General features: G+C 34.9%; 3 protein-coding genes and 1 long non-coding RNA gene across 10 annotated transcripts; 2 read left to right on the forward strand and 2 right to left on the reverse strand.

Annotated features, from left to right (window-relative positions):
- Positions 1–431: 431 nt before the first annotated feature.
- Positions 432–2904, reverse strand: LOC140980243 (U1 small nuclear ribonucleoprotein C-like). Its single transcript, XM_073445968.1, has 6 exons — positions 2775–2904; positions 2605–2641; positions 2444–2486; positions 1598–1639; positions 1261–1498; positions 432–993 (listed from the first exon to the last, which is right to left on the reverse strand). The coding sequence occupies exons 2-6, from the start codon at positions 2610–2612 to the stop codon at positions 740–742; spliced, it is 585 nt and encodes a 194-aa protein (XP_073302069.1). The 5' UTR covers positions 2613–2641; positions 2775–2904; the 3' UTR covers positions 432–739.
- Positions 2905–3985: 1081 nt separating this feature from the next.
- LOC140980673 (nodulin homeobox-like) lies at positions 3986–17762 on the forward strand. Of its 7 annotated transcripts, XM_073446651.1 has the most exons (14): positions 3986–4168; positions 4271–4351; positions 4718–4802; positions 5270–5395; positions 5491–5649; positions 6196–6279; positions 6355–6486; positions 6911–7129; positions 7605–7736; positions 7865–9073; positions 9199–10379; positions 15616–15700; positions 15905–15962; positions 17377–17762. In XM_073446651.1, exons 3-10 carry the CDS (start codon positions 4728–4730, stop codon positions 8045–8047), a joined length of 1110 nt encoding a protein of 369 aa, XP_073302752.1. In that variant the 5' UTR covers positions 3986–4168; positions 4271–4351; positions 4718–4727; the 3' UTR covers positions 8048–9073; positions 9199–10379; positions 15616–15700; positions 15905–15962; positions 17377–17762. The 7 variants fall into 7 exon arrangements, with proteins under 7 accessions (XP_073302752.1, XP_073302754.1, XP_073302753.1 ...); XM_073446653.1 differs by lacking the exon at positions 15905–15962; XM_073446652.1 differs by lacking the exons at positions 15616–15700; positions 15905–15962; positions 17377–17762 and having other exon boundaries at positions 7865–8642; positions 8733–9073; positions 9199–11273.
- On the reverse strand, positions 9705–15693 carry LOC140980674 (uncharacterized). The gene is made up of 2 exons (XR_012175990.1): positions 15614–15693; positions 9705–15536 (listed from the first exon to the last, which is right to left on the reverse strand). It is a non-coding gene; the product is annotated as an uncharacterized lncRNA (long non-coding RNA).
- Positions 17647–18824, forward strand: LOC140981708 (nodulin homeobox-like). The gene is made up of 3 exons (XM_073448122.1): positions 17647–17865; positions 18040–18188; positions 18281–18824. Exons 1-3 carry the CDS (start codon positions 17647–17649, stop codon positions 18822–18824), a joined length of 912 nt encoding a protein of 303 aa, XP_073304223.1.
- The last annotated feature ends 251 nt before the right edge of the window (positions 18825–19075 follow it).

Genomic DNA, 19075 nt, shown 5'->3' on the forward strand with positions numbered 1-19075 from the left:
CTAGACCTCGAGTAGAACACAAGCACATTATATTTTGTTTTTTCAACTTTAAGATGGAACGCCACTTCAAATTAACACAAAAAAATATGTCAAACAATCTAATTGATCAATTTTGTGATATATATATTCTATTTGAGACACTCATAAAATTTTTTTATTTTTTATGCCAAAATTATTATTTTTTATTATAACGGGTATTTGAGACACTCATAAAAATTTTTATTTTTTATGCCAAAATTATTATTTTTATTATAAATATGGACATGATTAACCCGTCTTACGATAAACATCCGTAAGACCGTTTCACAAGAGATCTAATCTCAATTAAAATGCACGCGATGCATGAAATTCACCCTTTAATCCATATAATCCATATTCCAAAAAAAAAAATCTCCATATAATCCAAAAAATGCAGAGGGTGATCAGTACCATATATATCGCTTCAGTTGCGTCTTTCTCAATAAACTTCTGAAGTATAAAATTGTAGGGGCTGCTCTAATTGAACTTTTCTTTTTTGGCAAAGATCCAGGACTAATTTAAAGGGAAGGTCATCCGTTAAATAACCTCTCTACCAAGCAATATGCTTCTTAGCTTCAAGAGAGTATAAACAATCTTTCTGGACAAGAAAATCCCGTGCCTAAAAAATTGCTCACAGAAACACTCCCACTAACCCTCTCAAAAAAAGAAGAAGAAAGAAATACTCCCACAAAATGTAACAAATAATACAAGACTGGTTAAACTAATGATCGACCTCGGATGCTTGACCGTTCAAATTAGAACCCTCACTGCCTCCCGTGGTCGGCAATGGAGTATTCCCTTGGAACATCGGGGGTGGTGGAAACATTGGTGGGGCACCACTAGTAGGGGTCCCAGCACTTCCTGGAATCAATGGAGGAGCAGCAGTGAAGGGCCTTTGAAGAACATCCACTTGACCAGGCAACGGGGCACCAGAGGGAAGCAACACCTGTGGCATAGGATGACCATGCATATAACCTGGGACATTAAAAACAGTTGCTGTCAAAGTCTAAGATTAAGCATGTAATGAGAAAATGAATAGCTTCTCTTAGCTAGAAAAGCATCTGATACAACACAATTTTACTAGTGCTACAATATAGAACCTCGCCACTGACAGAAAAGCTAGAACTCATTAAAGACCTGATTACAAGGAACAGTGCCCCGAACATAAAAGACAAGCAAATGCAAGTAAGAAACAAACTCTGGCAAGAAAAAATATTGAATGGTGTTGGTAGTTTATAATACCTGGAGGACCGGACATTGGTCTTGGCAAAACTGGAGGCCTCATTCCTGGTACTAGTATGGCACCCGCAGGGAACATTCCGCCTGGAAGTGGAGAGGGTAGAAGTGGCAGGGCAGGCCTCAGTTGATTATAAGGAGCAACAGGAGGCCTAAACGCTCCAAGATGTTCCTTTACTTTTTGATCTATTAAACTTTGATTTAGTTGTGCCTCGTATTGTTGATAATAACTTCGCACATTTGCCTGCTCAGTTAAGAAGTAAAATTTATCGCATACATTACCTACAAGCTAGAGAAAGGAACAAGACTACAAGAGCTAGAGGAAGACAAAGGGGAAAAATACCTTGTGTTTGTATCCGGCATTATGCTGTTTTCTAACTGAAGGCTGCAGTGACATCCAGTAATGTTCAATACAAATTAAAAAAAGAGGATGTAAAGAACATGAAAAATTAATCTTATGTTAAATTACATATAAATTCGTAATTCTTTGATCTCTAGTTTGTGAAGCAACAAAGATTAATAATTTCTACTTTTGAATTTATTAATTCTTAGAGAAAACAATTGACAAGATTAAATGCAACCGCTTATATTTGTATTATTTAGCTTCATTATTCTTGTTAGTTTTCATGTTATAATTAAATTATATATGAATGACTTGTATGAGATTATTTAATGATAATGGTTGATTAGATAGTGTGTTTCTATCAAACAAAAAAGAAGGTAAAATATGAATTAAATTTACAATGATAAATATTCAAATATAAATTGATATTAATCCAGCGACCATCAAGTTAATAAATTCTAAGAGTGAAATCGATCAAACCCAGGGTTAGCTTCTACAGACTGTTTAGTAATTTTAATTTTAATTAATTTATTGTTAAACGTTTAGTTTTTATTTTATTGTAAGGACTTTAATCATAAGAAAACCCCCTTATTTTATTTTTATTATCCAATCTCCTAACCTTTCTCAGCTAACACATTTTGCTGCTCGACTTAGGGAGTAAAAGTAGTGAACCCAAGCAGCCGATGAATTACAAACATGAATTCTAATGTTCTTAGTTAAGTGCGCACTTACAACATGTATGAAACTATTTCAATAATTATCCATAAAAAATTATTCTAATGGCAGTAAAAAGAACTTAAAAGTAGCTGAAAATAGTTTACATAAGAAGGGAGAAAGGTAACCCACAGAATCATGCGTGAGGTATGTGTCGCAATAGTCACAGTAATACCTGAGAGAAAGAGGAAAAATATAACTAAATTTGGAAGGAAAAAAACCAAAAGCCACTCAAGAAAACCCAGGTTCAACCAATTAAAGGAAAAATAATAATAATTAGACAAACAATTTACCTGGGCATCGCGTGATTAAGCTAAGCGAAAAGAAATCCTGCGATCATTTGAACAAAATAGTCAGACAACATATAATCCTAGATCAAGCGAAAACAACTTCAAATCAGCCGGAGAAAATTCTTTCATGCACGCCATTAAATGATTCTGATAAAAAATTCTTGTTGGCTTACAATCAAATAGCAGCTCTTTGTTACTGAGGAGAAGCTGAAGCAGAGGAAAACCCTAGCGGGGGATTGGATATCTGGGAGTGTCGAGCGTGAAAATTCGGAGTAAGAAGCGCTGATAAAGAATCACGCTTTTCTCAAATATAATATATATAATATAATAAAGATGATGGGTTAGATGAATATCCGATCCAATTCGGGCCTGTTCGTGGGTCGGATCCAGGTTGTACATAATATGACTTGAAATCTTGCACTTCTATTAAAGCACATTTAAAAAAAAAAAAAACTATGATATCGGTCTCATATTAGTTTATTTTTATTTTGGTCCTACATATATTATGAAATTTTGGTCATAGTTCGATATCTTTCAATTTTAGTCATTTTTCAATGTGAGTACTAATGTGAAATTATACATTTTAGAATCGTATCGTCGCTTCGAGACGGAGTAAAACTATTAAAAAAATAAAAATAGTAGCCTAAACTGAAATTTAACTATATATAGACAGTAAAAGACTAATATATATAACCAATATATACTTTTCTCAACAAAAATAAAATCAAATACAAAAGTAATTAAAATATTAACTAATTGCTCGAATAAACATACTTTAATTCCAAACAAAGAAAATTAAATATTAAAGAACTAACAAGAGATTTATTTATCATCAGTCAGAAGAATAAAATAATCAAACCCGAATTTCACCAAATTTGAGTAACTTGAACCCGAGCTAAAAGAACAAGAAAACTCTTATTTTTTTTTAGAGGTAGAACTATTTTTTTCTAACAATATTTTTTTTTAATATATTCTAGCTCTTATAATTTTTTGACCTCTTGACTGTTTTCTTTGTTGTTATTGAAATATTCAACATAACATTTAAGTTTATTATCAACTCTTGCCTATTTTCATTTTGTTATTAAAATAATTTATAGAAATGAATTTTGTTGTTTTATCAAAATTTATAACAGATGATAATTTTGTAATTTAAATATTTTAAATTGTTCAAAAAGTCAATTACTTTATTTAGATTGTTTTTTTTATCAAAAATAATTACTGATTTATATATAAATTTAGTTTTTTGGGAAGAGAAATAACATTTATTTTGTATATTTTTTATACAAAAATATTTTATTATATTGTTTACAAACTTTTCCAGTCTGGGTGGTATAAATTATCCATTAATCCATAAAGAGAGCTAAAAATGCCACCACGGCGCACATTAGCATCGCGGACCCCATCGCAAGCACGATTTAAGACCAGGAAAAAACAGCAGACAATAAAACACGAACGACTCGGGCACTGTTCTCTGCTTCGTCCGAATCTCGCTCAATTTCTTCCTCCGGTTCCCCCCTTTAGCTCAAATTTCTGCAATCCTCTTTCAGTTTCGGAGGGAGTAATTTTGGTAATTTTATCTTCATTTGTCCTGTGTTTTTCATTTTGGTTTGATTCTTGTTTAGGGTTACGATGGGGGTTTGATGTTTGCTTTTCCTGCGTTGTCGCTCAGTATATAACTGCTCATCTTCATGTGTACAACAAGAGCTCGGATTCGCATGTAATCTTGCTCATAGACGAGCTTTTGGGCTGAGTGAGTGCATTTATGGGTATTTTTAACCAAGCATGTTTATTCATGTTCTATTTCCTTGTTTGTTCTTACGTTTGTACTTACTTTCTATGGGACTGTGTTTTTTTTTCGGGCTCTATCGATAAATTTTATGTAAATTTTGAGTAATGGGTCGGTGCAACGTATTCAAGAGTGATTTATTTTGGTTACACCTTTTGAGTTTTCTCGAAATCTTTCTGTACATTTTGATGAAGAAAGTGGGTATGTGCGTGTGTGACACATTCTTATGTGCTATATTGGGTATTGTTGTTTTTTCATTTTTCTATGTAAAATATATGTTGACATGTTCAAAATTTTATTGTATATTATGTATTTTCTTCTTCTTTGCAGATATTGAAACATGAGATTATCAAGGGATGAAGCTTCCACCAGCACTGAGCTAATGAGCACTCTGTCCGGAGGACGAGCTGAGCCAGTGAGTTGGTTTAGAAATTTGTTATGATCTGCAAGCCATTTCTTTTTTGGTTACTTGTTTATGGTGTTTGCATGAAAGTACAGGCTATACTTGACAGCTTTTTTCATGAATATATTTTACATTTTATCCAGTTATCGTTAGTAAACTTGAACAGAACACAAGAGTTTCAATAGATGACCTCATTTGACTGACCCTTGAATGGAAAACTGTAGGACTTTTGTGTTCTTGATACAATTTATCTCACCTATCCATTTTTTCTTATCCACACACTGTTTTCACGGGGTTATATAAAGGGCTTTATTCAAGTCAAAACTATCATACTTTGATTCCATGATTTTTTTTTTTAAAGAAATACTTACTGTGAGGAGACTGATTTTCCTCCCAACCTATAATTTTTTAGGCATGGTTATATGTTGCAAAGTTTCATCAACTTGCATGATAATTTTCTATGGTATGTTTTTGTAAAGGTTCTTGATTTAGTTGCTGCTGTTAATACACTGCATGAGCTTAGCGCTCAACAGCTTAGCAAACTAATAAAGGATTATGGGAACAGTATTATCCGATATGTTGCTGAAGATGGATCACATTTTCAGGTTGTTAGAAGGAATTACAAAGTTATGTTTTATTATTGACCTTAAGTTCCTGCCATGAAACTTTGATATAAAAATTGGTGTACTTTGATCTACAGATTGATGTGGAAAAGTTTGCAAGATATCTTCCTTTGCACCTTATTGCAGTGATTATGGCTTGGGAAAGGGACAAGTCCACTTTCAAGTACTTGTTATGTGGTATTCTTCTGCTGCATTCCATGTGTGATCTTGCATCTCGAGTGCCTAAGATTGAGCAGGTTAACCAAAGTTCTATAATGAGATTCTTTTATCAAGTAACAAATAGTAGTAGGTTTTATTTCAATTGACTTGTGCTTGGGGACTGGGGTGGTTATAAAGTTATAAAATTGAGATAATTAATATATCAAGGAAACTTGAAAAACCAAGAAATGGAAGATATGGACCTGTTTAATTCAACCTAGATCAACCAGGTTGCTATATGTGTACTTTCCTCCAGGTAATTTACATTTATTCTACGAGAATAAAGCTTAGTGATCAAATTCAGGCGAGTTGAGCAAGTAGAAGCCATAAATCATGTAGTTATACATTCTCTGGTGGGAGCTATTGCCGAGCTCTCTCCTATACTTGTCTCGTCAAAACACTTGTTGAATTTGACAAATTACATATTTGTAGCATTTTGTTAATATGACATCCATTCTTTTCTTCACCATAAATTGCTTCATCCTTGATCGAGTTTTTGATACAATATTCTTCCCCTCTCCTCCCTCGTTTGGTGATGTTGTGATTCACTATTATATTTTCATATTCTCTAAATTTTTGTTCAGATACTGCTTGACGATGTGAAAGTATCAGAACAGCTAATTGATCTTGTCTTTTATCTACTAGTTATCCTTGGTGCTTACAGAAAGGTTCTTTTTTCATTCATTGTATTTCTTAATTTTTCTTTCTTGTTGATGTGCATAAAGATGGAATTTTCTGTTTAGGACCATTGCCACACTCCCAATGACATGGTTCTCTTGCACTCAGCCCTTGTTGCTTGCAGTTTGAAATTGTTAACAGTGATAGTTTCTCCACAATACGAAGAGGTTGCTCAAGTTTTGACTTCGTATTACAAGGTAGTTTATAATGTGTTACGGGATTATTGAAACTTGGTTTTTTGAGATCTAGGTGATTTCTCTATCTTTTCATTTAAATCAGAGGTGTTCATATATGTTAGGATCATATTTTCTGGACACTTAAGATTGAAATAGATAGATTCACAATCTGGTTAGCGCTACCCATCTACAAGAAACAACACGGTATTCTCCTGTCCCTAGGGTAAGCTATAGCCAAACGGGAAAAAAAAGAGAAAAAACTTGAATGCCCCTCTAACCAACTCTTGCTGCTACCTATCCTTTTTCCAGCTTCCAAGCAGTTACCCTCTTTAAAATATTCTGGATTAGGATGGTATGGGCTTTCTAGGCCCAAATGATCTGAGCCTGTAACAACATGTAAATCCGTTTCACTTGCTTTCGTTGCTGATCATGGTACATTGTGCAGGTTGATGTATTTATGGAAGCAACATTCACTGCAGTTCATAAAGATATCAAGTTTCTTCAGTCCAGGCTGTCCGCTGAACATGTTGAGTCCTCTGCAGACACTTCCCCCACAGCGGAAGAGACATTGAATCATCTTTGCCAACAGTGTGACTCCTCTCTTCAGTTTTTGCAGTCTTTATGTCAACAAAAGTTGTTTAGCGAGCGCCTTGTTAAGAACAAGGTTTGTGAGCTCAATCTCTTCAACACCAAGCAATAGTAGATTTTTTTATTTCAACCAACTGTAGATGTATACACTGGATTGCTCTAACAATCATTTACCCTTTAACATTGCGTTAAAAGAAAGTTCATGAAAGCCAATGCCATGTCGCGATATATGTTTCAGTGTAATCATTCGAATACCATATTGAAGCTCTATATATTTCCCCTGGACATCTTCAATTGATATGTAATACAGTTGACACCGTCCCCCATCTTCAAACTTACACATAATTCAGAAAGAAATTCAGTTTTCTCAGCATGAAGATTACCTGTTTTCGTCTTCTTGCCATAAAATGATCTATTTTGGGGAATTTGAAGTTTCATTAGTATTTTTCCCCTTATGTTCCCAGTTATATATCAAATTGAAATATCAATTTTGATAGTACTAACATTTGCCATCTTCCTGATTATTTTCATTTCCTGTTGAATAACTCCAGGAGTTATGTGGCAATGGAGTTGTTCTTGTACTAGTTCATGGTGTAATGAGCTTAATTCTATCATCATTGTATGACACATTCTCCTCTTATATGGCTTCTGTCTCTGGCTTGAAGTTTAAAGCTTTATCTATTGTAAGTTACAGTATCATGGTTCCTTAAATGCACTATGCAACAATTGATATTCTTGAGAAGCCAATGCATATGTATGTTTGCGCATGCGTGAGATTGCTATTAAATAAATAGTTGTGATTTTTTTCCAGCTCTTGCACCTTTGTGAAGCAGAAAGTGTGTCATACCTGGACGAGGTTGCCAGCTCTCCTAGAAGCCAATGCATATGTATCATTTCGTTGTATTTTTATTTTAATTTTTGGTTCCCAAACATTCTGTTTGGTGCAACAGAAAAGAGGAAGACGGCCAGCTGGCGAAACTTTGGAATTGTCTGAATTGAGGTACAATTATATTTTTGTCAGTGATTTTGAGAAGGATATAGTATTTACTTATATAAATATATATTATTTTTTTATCAGAGTTGAAATCAAGAACAAAGATAGGATTATAAGAAAGAAGAATATAGAGATCAGACCAGAAAAGAGAAATATGTATTCAAGGATACCAGATTTATATAAATTTGCCAAGATGATTACAACAATGAAATTAGTTTTGGCAAAGCTACCTCTGCAAAGCAAGCCAATGAAGTTGATAGAACTTCACAAAGATGCAGAAAATGGTGTGAAAAATTTACGGGTCATGCTGATGCTCGTGTTGGTGTCGACGAGAAAATTATAGATATCATGGTTAACACATTTTTTCTACAAAGGGATGAATTGTTCTTGAAACGCGAAGATGATGAAGTTTTTATCTCCTCTCGAGATGTTCAGTAAATATTTATCTAAAATTTTTCTAGCAAAATTTCTTATATTATCTCATACTTAGTTTTAATTTGTTATTATTTTTAATTGTGCTACGGTGTTATTTTCCCAACAATTGGAGAAACTACGAACGGATCTGGAACAACTCCGCACGAAAAAGGAGGCACTGGTGATATTATCATTTTCTTTAATATTATCATTTTGGAAACTAATTATGATGTTAAATAAATTTTATTCTATTTTTTCTATACTAATTCAGGAAAACAGATTGAAGGTTGTGCAAAACTGATAAATAAGCGCTGAAGCTAAAAAGGACAATGTCTTTATTTGAACTCTCTCTTATGCGTTAAGCTCAGACTATTGTAGCTTTTTAATATTTCCATATAGACTTCACAAGTTTGAAAAACATTACTAGAATATTATGAGACTATTGAATACCTTGTGTTGGCTTTACCAAGTTTGTTAATGAAGATGAAGAACGCAAGGTCAGAGTACTCCCGTTTGGAAAATGTTTCGGTGTATCTGATGATAAATGTTTCGGTATATTTTCTTATTGAAGGAAAAGGATGTTGACAAATAGCTGCACTGTTTATGGTTAAGGTAAAGTTACTCAATGGGAGAACTTAAAATTTTCTTTATCTTGATAAGAATTGATGTCACACCCTAAAATCGTAAAATGAAATATATATATATATATAACAGGTATGTATGTTTGGTGTCCTCAGGGTGGCCGGCCAGGCAGCCTCAAGAAGGGGTCCATTTTTCAAATTGACAAAAGAGTGGCTAGAGCGATCGAGCGCATGAGCAGCTGCATGCCGAGATAATAACTCTAAGAACTAAGATGGATGTGTGGGTTGGGTTCGAACATGTAGATGCACAATTAAAACGGGAGTAATCTGACCTTGCGTTCTTTATCTTCACCAACAAACTTGGTAAAGTCAATACAATATATTTAGTAGTCCCATAATATTCTAGCAATGTCTTTAAAACTTGTAAATTCTATATGGAAAGACTAAAAAACTACAATAGTCTGAGCTTAACGCATAAGAGAGAGGGTTCAAATAAAGGCATTGTCCTATTTGACTTTAGCGCTTATCTATCAGTTTTGTACAATTTTCTTCAATTTTTTTCCTGAATTAGTAGAGAAGAAAATAGAATATAATTGATTTAACATCATAATTAGTTCCAAAACGATAATATTAAAGAAAATGATAATATCATCGGTGCCTCCTTTTCCGTGCGGAGTTGTTCCAAATCTGTTCGTAGTTTCTCCAATTGTTGGAAAAAAGGCACACTAGCACAAATAAAAATACCAAGTATGAGGTAATAAAAGAAATTTTAATAGAAAAATTTTGGATAAATATTTACTCAGCATCTCGAGAGGAGATAAAAACTTCATCATCTTGGTGTGTCAAGAGCAATTCATCCATCAGTAAAAAAATATATTTCAACAATGCCATCTATAATTTTCTGGTCAACACCAATAAGAGCATCATCATGTACGCCCAGTAAATTTTTCACACCATTTTCTGTGTCTTTGTGAAGTTCTATCAACTTCATTGGCTTGCTTTGCAAAGGTAGCTCTGTCAAAACTAATTTTATTGTCATAATTATCTTGGCAAATTTATATAAATCTGGTATCTCTGTATACATATTTCTCTTTTATGATATGATTTTTATATTCTTCTTCCTTATAATCCTATCTTTGTTCTTGATTCCAACTATGATAAAAAATAATATATATTTATATAAGTAAAATATCATACCCTTTTCAAAATTACTGACAAAAATACAATTGTACCTCAATTCCGAAGTTTTGCCAGATGGCCTTCTTCCTCATTTCTGCTTCACCAAACAGAATATTTGGTAACCAAAAATTAGAATAAAAATACAACGAAAAGATAAGGTATGATTCCGATTCTTATATCAATTTGTAGATTTTTTATTTTTAATTTGAAATCTTTACCTACAAATCTATTAAATAAAAAATGCAACCTAACTTAATTCAACAAAAGTGAAAATATTTAAATGAAAACCTGGCGAGCCGTGTGTCTGTACACTTGTTTAACATGTCTGTTATCCCGTCTACCAACAATCTCATTATCCTATATCAAAAACATATATTAAGCAAAAAATAACTTGGAAGACAAAAATTAAATGCAAAAAAACAGAGAATTTAAATTTAAACATTTCACGAAGGTGATCAATGTTTAAGAAGCTTTCACAATTCAAGATTTCATTTAGGTCATAAAGAGCATGGACAATATACATACTTACCATGTATACATCACACACAATTATGTAAATATGAAGACAACGAAAAATAATTATATTATTTTTGGGTAGATTATTAAGATGAATTTATCCAGCACTAATGGTCTGTTTCCTTCCACCAAACAAAAAGTATGATTATCATCAAGGACTTGCTCCAACCTAATATAATATTTTAGTCAAACTCAACTTTTGTACTGACACAATTATAAACAAATCAATATTTTTGTTTGGATATTAGTACATGAGATAGACTATACAAAGACATCCAAATTATAATTGAACACATGTTTTCAAGTAAAAAATACAATAAAAGGGTACATAAGTGTCCAAATTATAGCAGTATTTCAAATTCTCAAACAAAGTTTTGAACAAAGACAGATCAAGCATCGACAAGATCATAAACAAATTAGTATATTTATTTGCACAAAAATTTAATACCTGATTCCGGTCGTCGCCAACTTCGTATTCATTTTGGAAGTGTACACATGCTCCTGCATGATATTATTATTATCATTATTATTAAATATATATAAATAAAAAAATGAACATAAAGAATGGCTCAGAGAGTGATTATCAGCAAGGAATTTCTTGAATTTGATTACAAGAAATGGTATGTCTCCTGTCTCCACTCAACTAATATATAATTTTAAGCACTCAAATTAAATATTGAATGAATGGAACTTTTGTACTGACACAATCATAAACAAATCAATAATTTAGCTTGAATATGGTTACAAAAAGATAGACTATACAAAGACATCTAAATTATAATTGAACACATGTTTTTAAGTAAAAAATACAATAAAAAGAAGCATTTCAAATCCTCAAACAAGGTTTTGAACAAATAAAAATCAAGCATCGACAAGATCATAAACAAATTATATTTATTTGCATAAAAATTTCATACCTGATTCCGGTTGTTGCCAGCTTCGTTTTCATTTTGGAAGTTTACACATTCTCCTGCATGCTATTTTATTATTATTATTAAATATATATAATAAAAAAAATGAACATAAAGAATGGCTCAGAGAGTGATTATCAGCAAAACTTGCTTGAATTTGATTACAAGAAATGGTATGTCTCCACCCAACTAATATAGAATTTTAACACATCAATGAACATAAAGAATGGCTCAGAGAGTGATTATGGCTTGGGAAAGGGACAAGTCCACTTTCAAGTACTTGTTATGTGGTATTCTTCTGCTGCATTCCATGTGTGATCTTGCATCTCGAGTGCCTAAGATTGAGCAGGTTAACCAAAGTTCTATAATGAGATTCTTTAATCAAATAACAAATAGTAGTAGGTTTTATTTCAATTGACTTGTGCTTGGGGTGGTTATAAAGTTAAAAATTTGAGATAATTAATGAAACGACCTCGAAATTTTTTCCCTAATCTTAAATCATAAATTCTAAATTCCTAAATAAAATAATTCAACCATAATCATGAATCATAATAATTTAACAATTTAAATCTCAAGTGCATAAAATAAAATCCTAGTCATCGACTAATCAAAATTTTTACTAGTGCGGAAACATAAAGGCCCTCGGGTGTGTACTGCTGCACTCGATCCACTCAAGCGTCAGCGCCTCCCATAAAGCATCAAATCCTGCATCATACAAACCTAGTGAGTCTAATGACTCAGCACGTTCTAAACATGGATAACAAATAATACATATAGAATCACATGCATTTAAAAATCATATTTTTATTTAAAATAGCTTTTGAAAATAAATAAATCATTTTAAAATCCTTTAAAAATCATTTAAGCATAATTAAATCATAAATCGTAAAATCATTTTAAAATAACTTTAAGCATAAATAAATCATTTTAAAAATAGCTTTAATCCTCATCATAAATCATATATTATAAAAATCATTTATATCATAAGCTTTCAATCATGTATCATGTTGGGTGAAGTTTGATCCTTGAAAGTGACTAGCTTTTATCCTTGGGTCGACTGCAGTCTTAGCTCCACATGGTCAATGGGGGTGTGCACTAGGCTCCACCGTGGAAAATACGATCGTCAGGGTTCCCTCGGGGGCCTTTTCCCATAGACGGGTTCCCTCTGGGGCTTTTTCCCAAACATGGGTTCCCTCTGGGGCCTTTTCCCGTAAATGAGTTCACTCTGGGGCCTTTTCCCCTCACGTTATCCCCACAAAATCATATATCGTAAATCATATCTTTTGTCACAGTCAATTCACATCCCTCAAAATATTTTTCATTTTCTTTTAAAATCATAAAATAACATAGCTTTTCAAAAAATAACATTTTAAACAGTAAAAATTGCACAGCTTTACCATAAATCGTAAAAATACATGTTATCATCAAAATCATCATTTTAAATCATAAAATATCATTTAACACGCGTTATGATCCTTCGGGACGCTGCCAAGCGTTTTCGTATTTTCTTAAGTGTAAAAAGAGTGTTTTGCCCCGGGACGTAAAAATTCTCGAATTTATCTTTTTCTCACTTTTAATGACATGGGATTATTCTAAATAATTATTTATGCTTAAATATAATTTTTCATAATTTTATGAGGCTTAAAACTAGACTTTTCAATTAATTCTTTAATTAACGTTTCGTGCGGCGATAAAATCCGGAATTAATCCAAAACTCATTATTTTGATCCCAAATTTTAAACATAACATTTTTAAGATTTATTCTACCCTTAGGAGCCATGAACCGCACCCGTGGACCCATGGTTCTATTTTTTGTTCTAAAATTCGAAATATTGACCCCTAATCGAAACCACCGAGCTATTTCCCAATTTACTCGAGCCGTGCTCGAGCCACCTTGAGCCAAGCCCTAGCTAACCCACCTAGGCACTCTCCTGAGCAAGCCCAGCCCCTAGAACCAGACCCTGGCCCGCACTAAAGCCCCTGGAACCGAGCCACAGAATCTGTGCGTGACTCCTTGCCTACACCAAGACTCCTAGCCCACTAGGACTCTTCCAGCCGAACCACCACCGAGCCCAGCACACCCTAACCGACCCTAGACCACGCCCAGACCAAACCCAAACAATCCCAGCCCCTGGAACCCAAGCTGCGAACCCCTGAAACCAACAGAAGTTGCGCGCGTCACCTTGCTGCTACAAACTCACGCTTCCCACGTTTCGCTCGAGCCACAGCTCCCCACTTGCACCAACCCATGGCCCGACCCCTACCATCACCATAGGACCCTGACGGACCAGCCTGGCTCGCGCCCAGGCCAGCCACAAGCCACTCTTCTTTCCCGAAGACACTAGCTGTGCGTTCACCTTGCTGCATGCGGTTCCCTCTTTTTGCTCGAGCCAGCAGCGAGCCCACCACTCCAGCCCCTGGCCCAACCCTGGACCACCTTCCTCCCTGCCCCAGCTGAAGGCCCCCTTGGCTGCTGTCAAACCCACAGCTCGCGTGAGGAGTCCATGCTCCACGGGACACCTCCAACGCTGCGAGCAAGGGGTCCTAGCATGACCCTAACCCACGTCTAGCCCAGGCCCCAACCCAAGCCTTGGCCAAGCCTCCAAGCCCCATGCAAAGCCACCGAGTTCCTTGAGCCCCAACAAGCACACACTCTTTTAAAAACTCACGGTCCTTTTCTTCCCTTGTGTCCTACAGTTCCAGCCTATTTCCTATTGATTTTATCATGTTTCAATCATATTTTTGTCATGTTTTGGCAGCGTGTCCGTTGGTTCATAACGATTCTTTTGAAACAAGCGTAAAATCGTAAAAACGTCGAAATTACGTATCATACCGTAAAATCATGGAACCCACGTATTTTTCATACATAATCAATTAAAAAACACATATTATGATTTGTATGATGTTTGAAAAGGTTTAGAAAACGTGCCTTTGCGTTTATAACGCTCGAATATACGATCTTCGGCGAGGGTGCGATGTTGGACGACCGGACGACGAAGAACACAAGCTTTCTTCTCCTCCTAATTTTCGAAAAATCTGAATTGTGTGTGTGGTGTGTGTTTCACGGCTGATGGTGAAGAATTGTGAGGGTTTGAAGACCTAATGCACTTATTTATAATTTAATTAACATACTAATGGGCTTTGGTTTTGGGCTTGCATGCTTAAGGGTAATTGAGCCTACTTAAATTAATTAAATTGGGCCCAATAACCCTTAATTAATTAAAACATAAAAGTTTATAAATTTAGTTTCCATAAAATAATATTTTTGATCTTTTAAAACTCCTTGTTTGCCCAAAACCGGCTTCTCGGGAAAAATCGAGCTCGATTCGTAAAATAATTCGAACTCCAACATTTTTAGGAAAATTAAATCATTTTTAATCATATTAGGAAGTCTTGCCACTATTTAAATAAAAATACTTATTCTTGTCTTGGTCGTCCCCGATCTCCTTTTCCCTGCCTATTATCGAATATTCGGGTAAAAATACTTAATTTCATGAAAACATGTCACATAATCATTTAATCATGCAATCCTATATTTAATCATATAATAAACATCATGCTAGCATTTAAAAGTAATTAAATAAAACAATTAAGCAATTAAAATATTTTTGCATGCATGTGGTTCACGTGGACTGATTTTTCGGACGTTACAATTAACACATCAAGGAAAACTTGAAAAACCAAGAAATGGAAGATATGTACCTGTTTAATTCAACCTAGATCAACCAGGTTGCTATATGTGTACTTTCCTCCAGTTAAATTACATTTCTGTTTCATCCCCAGATGAGAAGGGTCTCTTTCTCAACAAGTTTGTTCAGTTCTTTCAAAAGGAAAGCCAGAATCTATCCAATGGATGCTCATATTTATTTGATGCCGAAAAAACGACAACTGTCACCAAGAACTTATGTAACAACCTATCGCCAATACCCTACAATTAATTGAATTAGATGAATCTATTCTCCAACAGGTGTTTTGCATGTGGGTTCACTGCTGAGTCATGCAGAATCATTAGTTCCTCGATTTTTAAATGAAGATGTTGTTCAACTTTTAAGGTAATTTGTGTGGAATTGATACCTTTGTGTTTTTATGTTTCTTGTGATATATATTTCAATTATCATAATTTTTTCTTTAAATTGTTCATAGTTCTGATTGTTGAGATTTTACTTGCTGTCTCTATAATGAATCTGCTATTTGCTTGCATGAATCCCCTGATTATTATTGTGGGGTTATATCCTGAGTCAAATTATCTTTTGTAGGTTCTTTATCCGTCAGTTTGAATATTTGATTCTTCCTGCTTCATGTGAAGATAATAAGGTCCAAGTACTTCCCTTGTGTAGTATTGTTTTAGCATATTTTACTAGTTTTTTTTTATACAGTCTTTGCAGTGAAATCGCCTTTTCCCTTTCCTTGAATTGTCATGGTGATATTGTTATTTGTGTCAACTCACTGTGATAAAATGATTCGACTGGGAGAATTTGAATAATCCGTATCTTGGGACCAGAAACTTGGTTATAGGCTTGAGGTGAATTTTGGTTTAATTTAGTTTATTCTGGAAGAATGGAAACCTAAAGTTATATTTCGGTCGAGCATTCAAATTCTCATTATCCTACGATTGGTTAGATTTTTTGACCGGAAGCTTATGCGTACACATGCCAGTTTGTGGATGTGATAAAATATCAAGTTCTTAACACAAGGCAAAGTTCTGTGACCTTGACATAGTTATCTCTAAAATTATAATATTGTATAATTTATCCAAAAATGAAAGATACAGCACGGCGGTCCAGGTCGCATCAGCAGAGTTGATGTGAGGAAACATCATGCATACCTGATTTTGGAGGTTGTATGGAGCAAATTTCTCTTGTTCGGATTTATTATTGAAATACTTTTCTTTATGATAGTGGTGATTGATTTGGTTGGAGATTCAAATGAGACTTTGTAAGGTGAGGTGGAATATGGTGGGAAAAGACATGAGATGAAAATGGAGAGAGAAGGGATCAAATCATAAATCATTAATCTTAGTCTAGGAGTTTGAAAATGATGTTCAAGTTGTAGAAAGGAAGATATGAAGTTTTGTGATGGTATGTTTAGGGAGTTACGTGATACTTGTATTAGCATGTCTTAGATTTATGTAATGCATGTACATTCAATATGACACGATACACTTGGTCCAGTTTATTAATAAATTAATAGGATCAACCTGGTTTCGATATATGGTCCTGGGTTTTGGATCTTGTTATGCGGCAATTAAGGGCAATTCTTTAGGGTCAGGAGCGTTCCGTTTGTTATTGGGTTTTCTTCCTTGATGCCCTCTTGTTATTGCTTTGTTCGAGGCTCAAATTATAGAGAGAAACCTCGGATCTCTCACACTTTTGTTGAGAGAATATTTCTAATGATTTTATTTGTGCCTTGCTGCTAAAAATACTAGAGCTTACAAAGTAGAATTTTAAATCCTAGAGATTATCCAATGTGGGATAATTACAATGTGAAATCTTTTATTTAAACAGAATCAACTTAGTCCTAGAAATAAAGGAAACCAGGATTCCTTGCTGATAGTTTTTGAATTTTCCATGTGTATAGTGCAGATAGATCACACCACACCCTTTCCCTTGCTCGTTCCGTTTCGCCTGTGCATTTGTGCTATCTATACTCATGACATTCCATTGGTTGATGTTACTTTTGTTTCCTCTAAGGTGCTCAAACTACAATGCTGTGCTCTTTATTCTCACAGGGCGAAGTGGCTCTGAATCATGACAATGGTAGCAGTGACATGAACGAATGCACGGTGAAGAATATTACAACCCTAGAAGTAGACCGAATAGATGCCAAAGGGAATGGAAATGATCAATCTACTGACGGGGAAAGGAAATGTGGGATTACGGAACAGGGTAAACCAAGCGGGACCTCTGTAAATTTGGGAGAAGTCGAAAGGGACGCTTGAACAGTTGAAACAAGTGGTTCCGATTCTAGCCCCATCCGAGGAAAAAATCAAATCGATCAGATGGATGTTGATCACATCAAGGGAGGCATGTTTGGAGAAACTCAGGAGGATCAAAAAGTTGAAGCTTTACATTCTGATGAGAAGCAGCAAAGGAAACGCAAGCGAACTTTGATGAATGATAGACAGATATCACTTATTGAGTTTGCTATTGTAGATGAACCAGACATGCATCGTAATTCAGCTCTGTTACACCTTTGGGCTGAAAAATTAAGTTTTCATGTGAGTACCAGATTCTTATATGTATTTTCCTCGTCGAATGATTGACACAAACTACATTAGCCATGAGTTGGTGAGAGCCGTAATTTTCCTATTTTATCTCTCTTCAGGTGTTAACTCTATTTGAAGTCAGGAGATATTGATGGTTAAATTAGTTTCTGTTCATATATGAGACAGAAAATGCTGATAAAGAAATTGGTTAATCATGTTAAACATGGGGAACGTAAAATAACTGAAATGGGACTAGGAACTAAACTGGTAAATATAGAAGTACAGAACTCTTTGGTCACGACCTTCTGTTGTGGTCAGTTTTCTAAATTTGAAATGTTGTAAAGTGTTGTTAAGGTTTCAAAATTAACCACCTTCCCCTACCTGTTCACGAATTTTTTTTTTTGTCCTTGTTCCCTGTTATGGACAGGCTCAATAACCGGAAGGCGAAGCTTGCTCGTGCTGCTAAGGATGTACGTGCACCATGCGAAGGGGAAAATCTTGACAAACAAGGTGGTTCCGGAATTACGCTCAAGTTAACCTCGCCTCACAGTCCTATGGACAGTTCTTTTGTCCCGTCTGCTTCAAGAGGGGATTTTGGCAATGAAGTTGATTGTACACCTAGGGTTAGCATTGACGAGCACTTTGGGAGTTCGCTTGCAGCAGCTAGGGATGCTATCTTACCAAGTAGTACGCCTTTGGAGCTCGGGCAATACGTGACAATCATGGGTGAAAAAGCAGAGGAGATTGGGAAGGGTAAAGTGGTTCAGATCGGTGGTAAATGGTTTGGAAGAAACTTGGAGGAATCCGGGGTGTGTGTTATTGACATAGTTGAGCTAACAGTTGATAGGTGTTCCAAGATTCTTCATCCAATGGAAATTACCGGCACTACTTTTGATCTGGCTGAAAAAAGACTTGGTTCAATGCGGGTGCTGTGGGATTTTAAGAAACTTTTTCCACTTCCAACTCGGTGAAGATATTATGCACATTTATCTGGAAGCAATGGTAAGAGAATTCCCGCCTAAGATAGACTCCCTAGCCTTTCAAGCTCCTGACTGCTCTAATTTGTTGCCTTCATTTTCAGAAGGCACGGATTGAATCCTAGTGCATGGTTTCTAGACTGAGGGCATGATTTGCTCAGGCTAAATGCGGAATTTTGCATTTGGTGCCTGCTTGGAACAGCCTAGCTGAAATGTGATTTGTGTCGTTCATATGGTGGCTGGGA

The sequence above is a fragment of the Primulina huaijiensis genome, chromosome 7 (assembly GCF_012295235.1).
Source record: "Primulina huaijiensis isolate GDHJ02 chromosome 7, ASM1229523v2, whole genome shotgun sequence".
In the NCBI taxonomy this organism is placed as follows: Eukaryota; Viridiplantae; Streptophyta; class Magnoliopsida; order Lamiales; family Gesneriaceae; genus Primulina; species Primulina huaijiensis.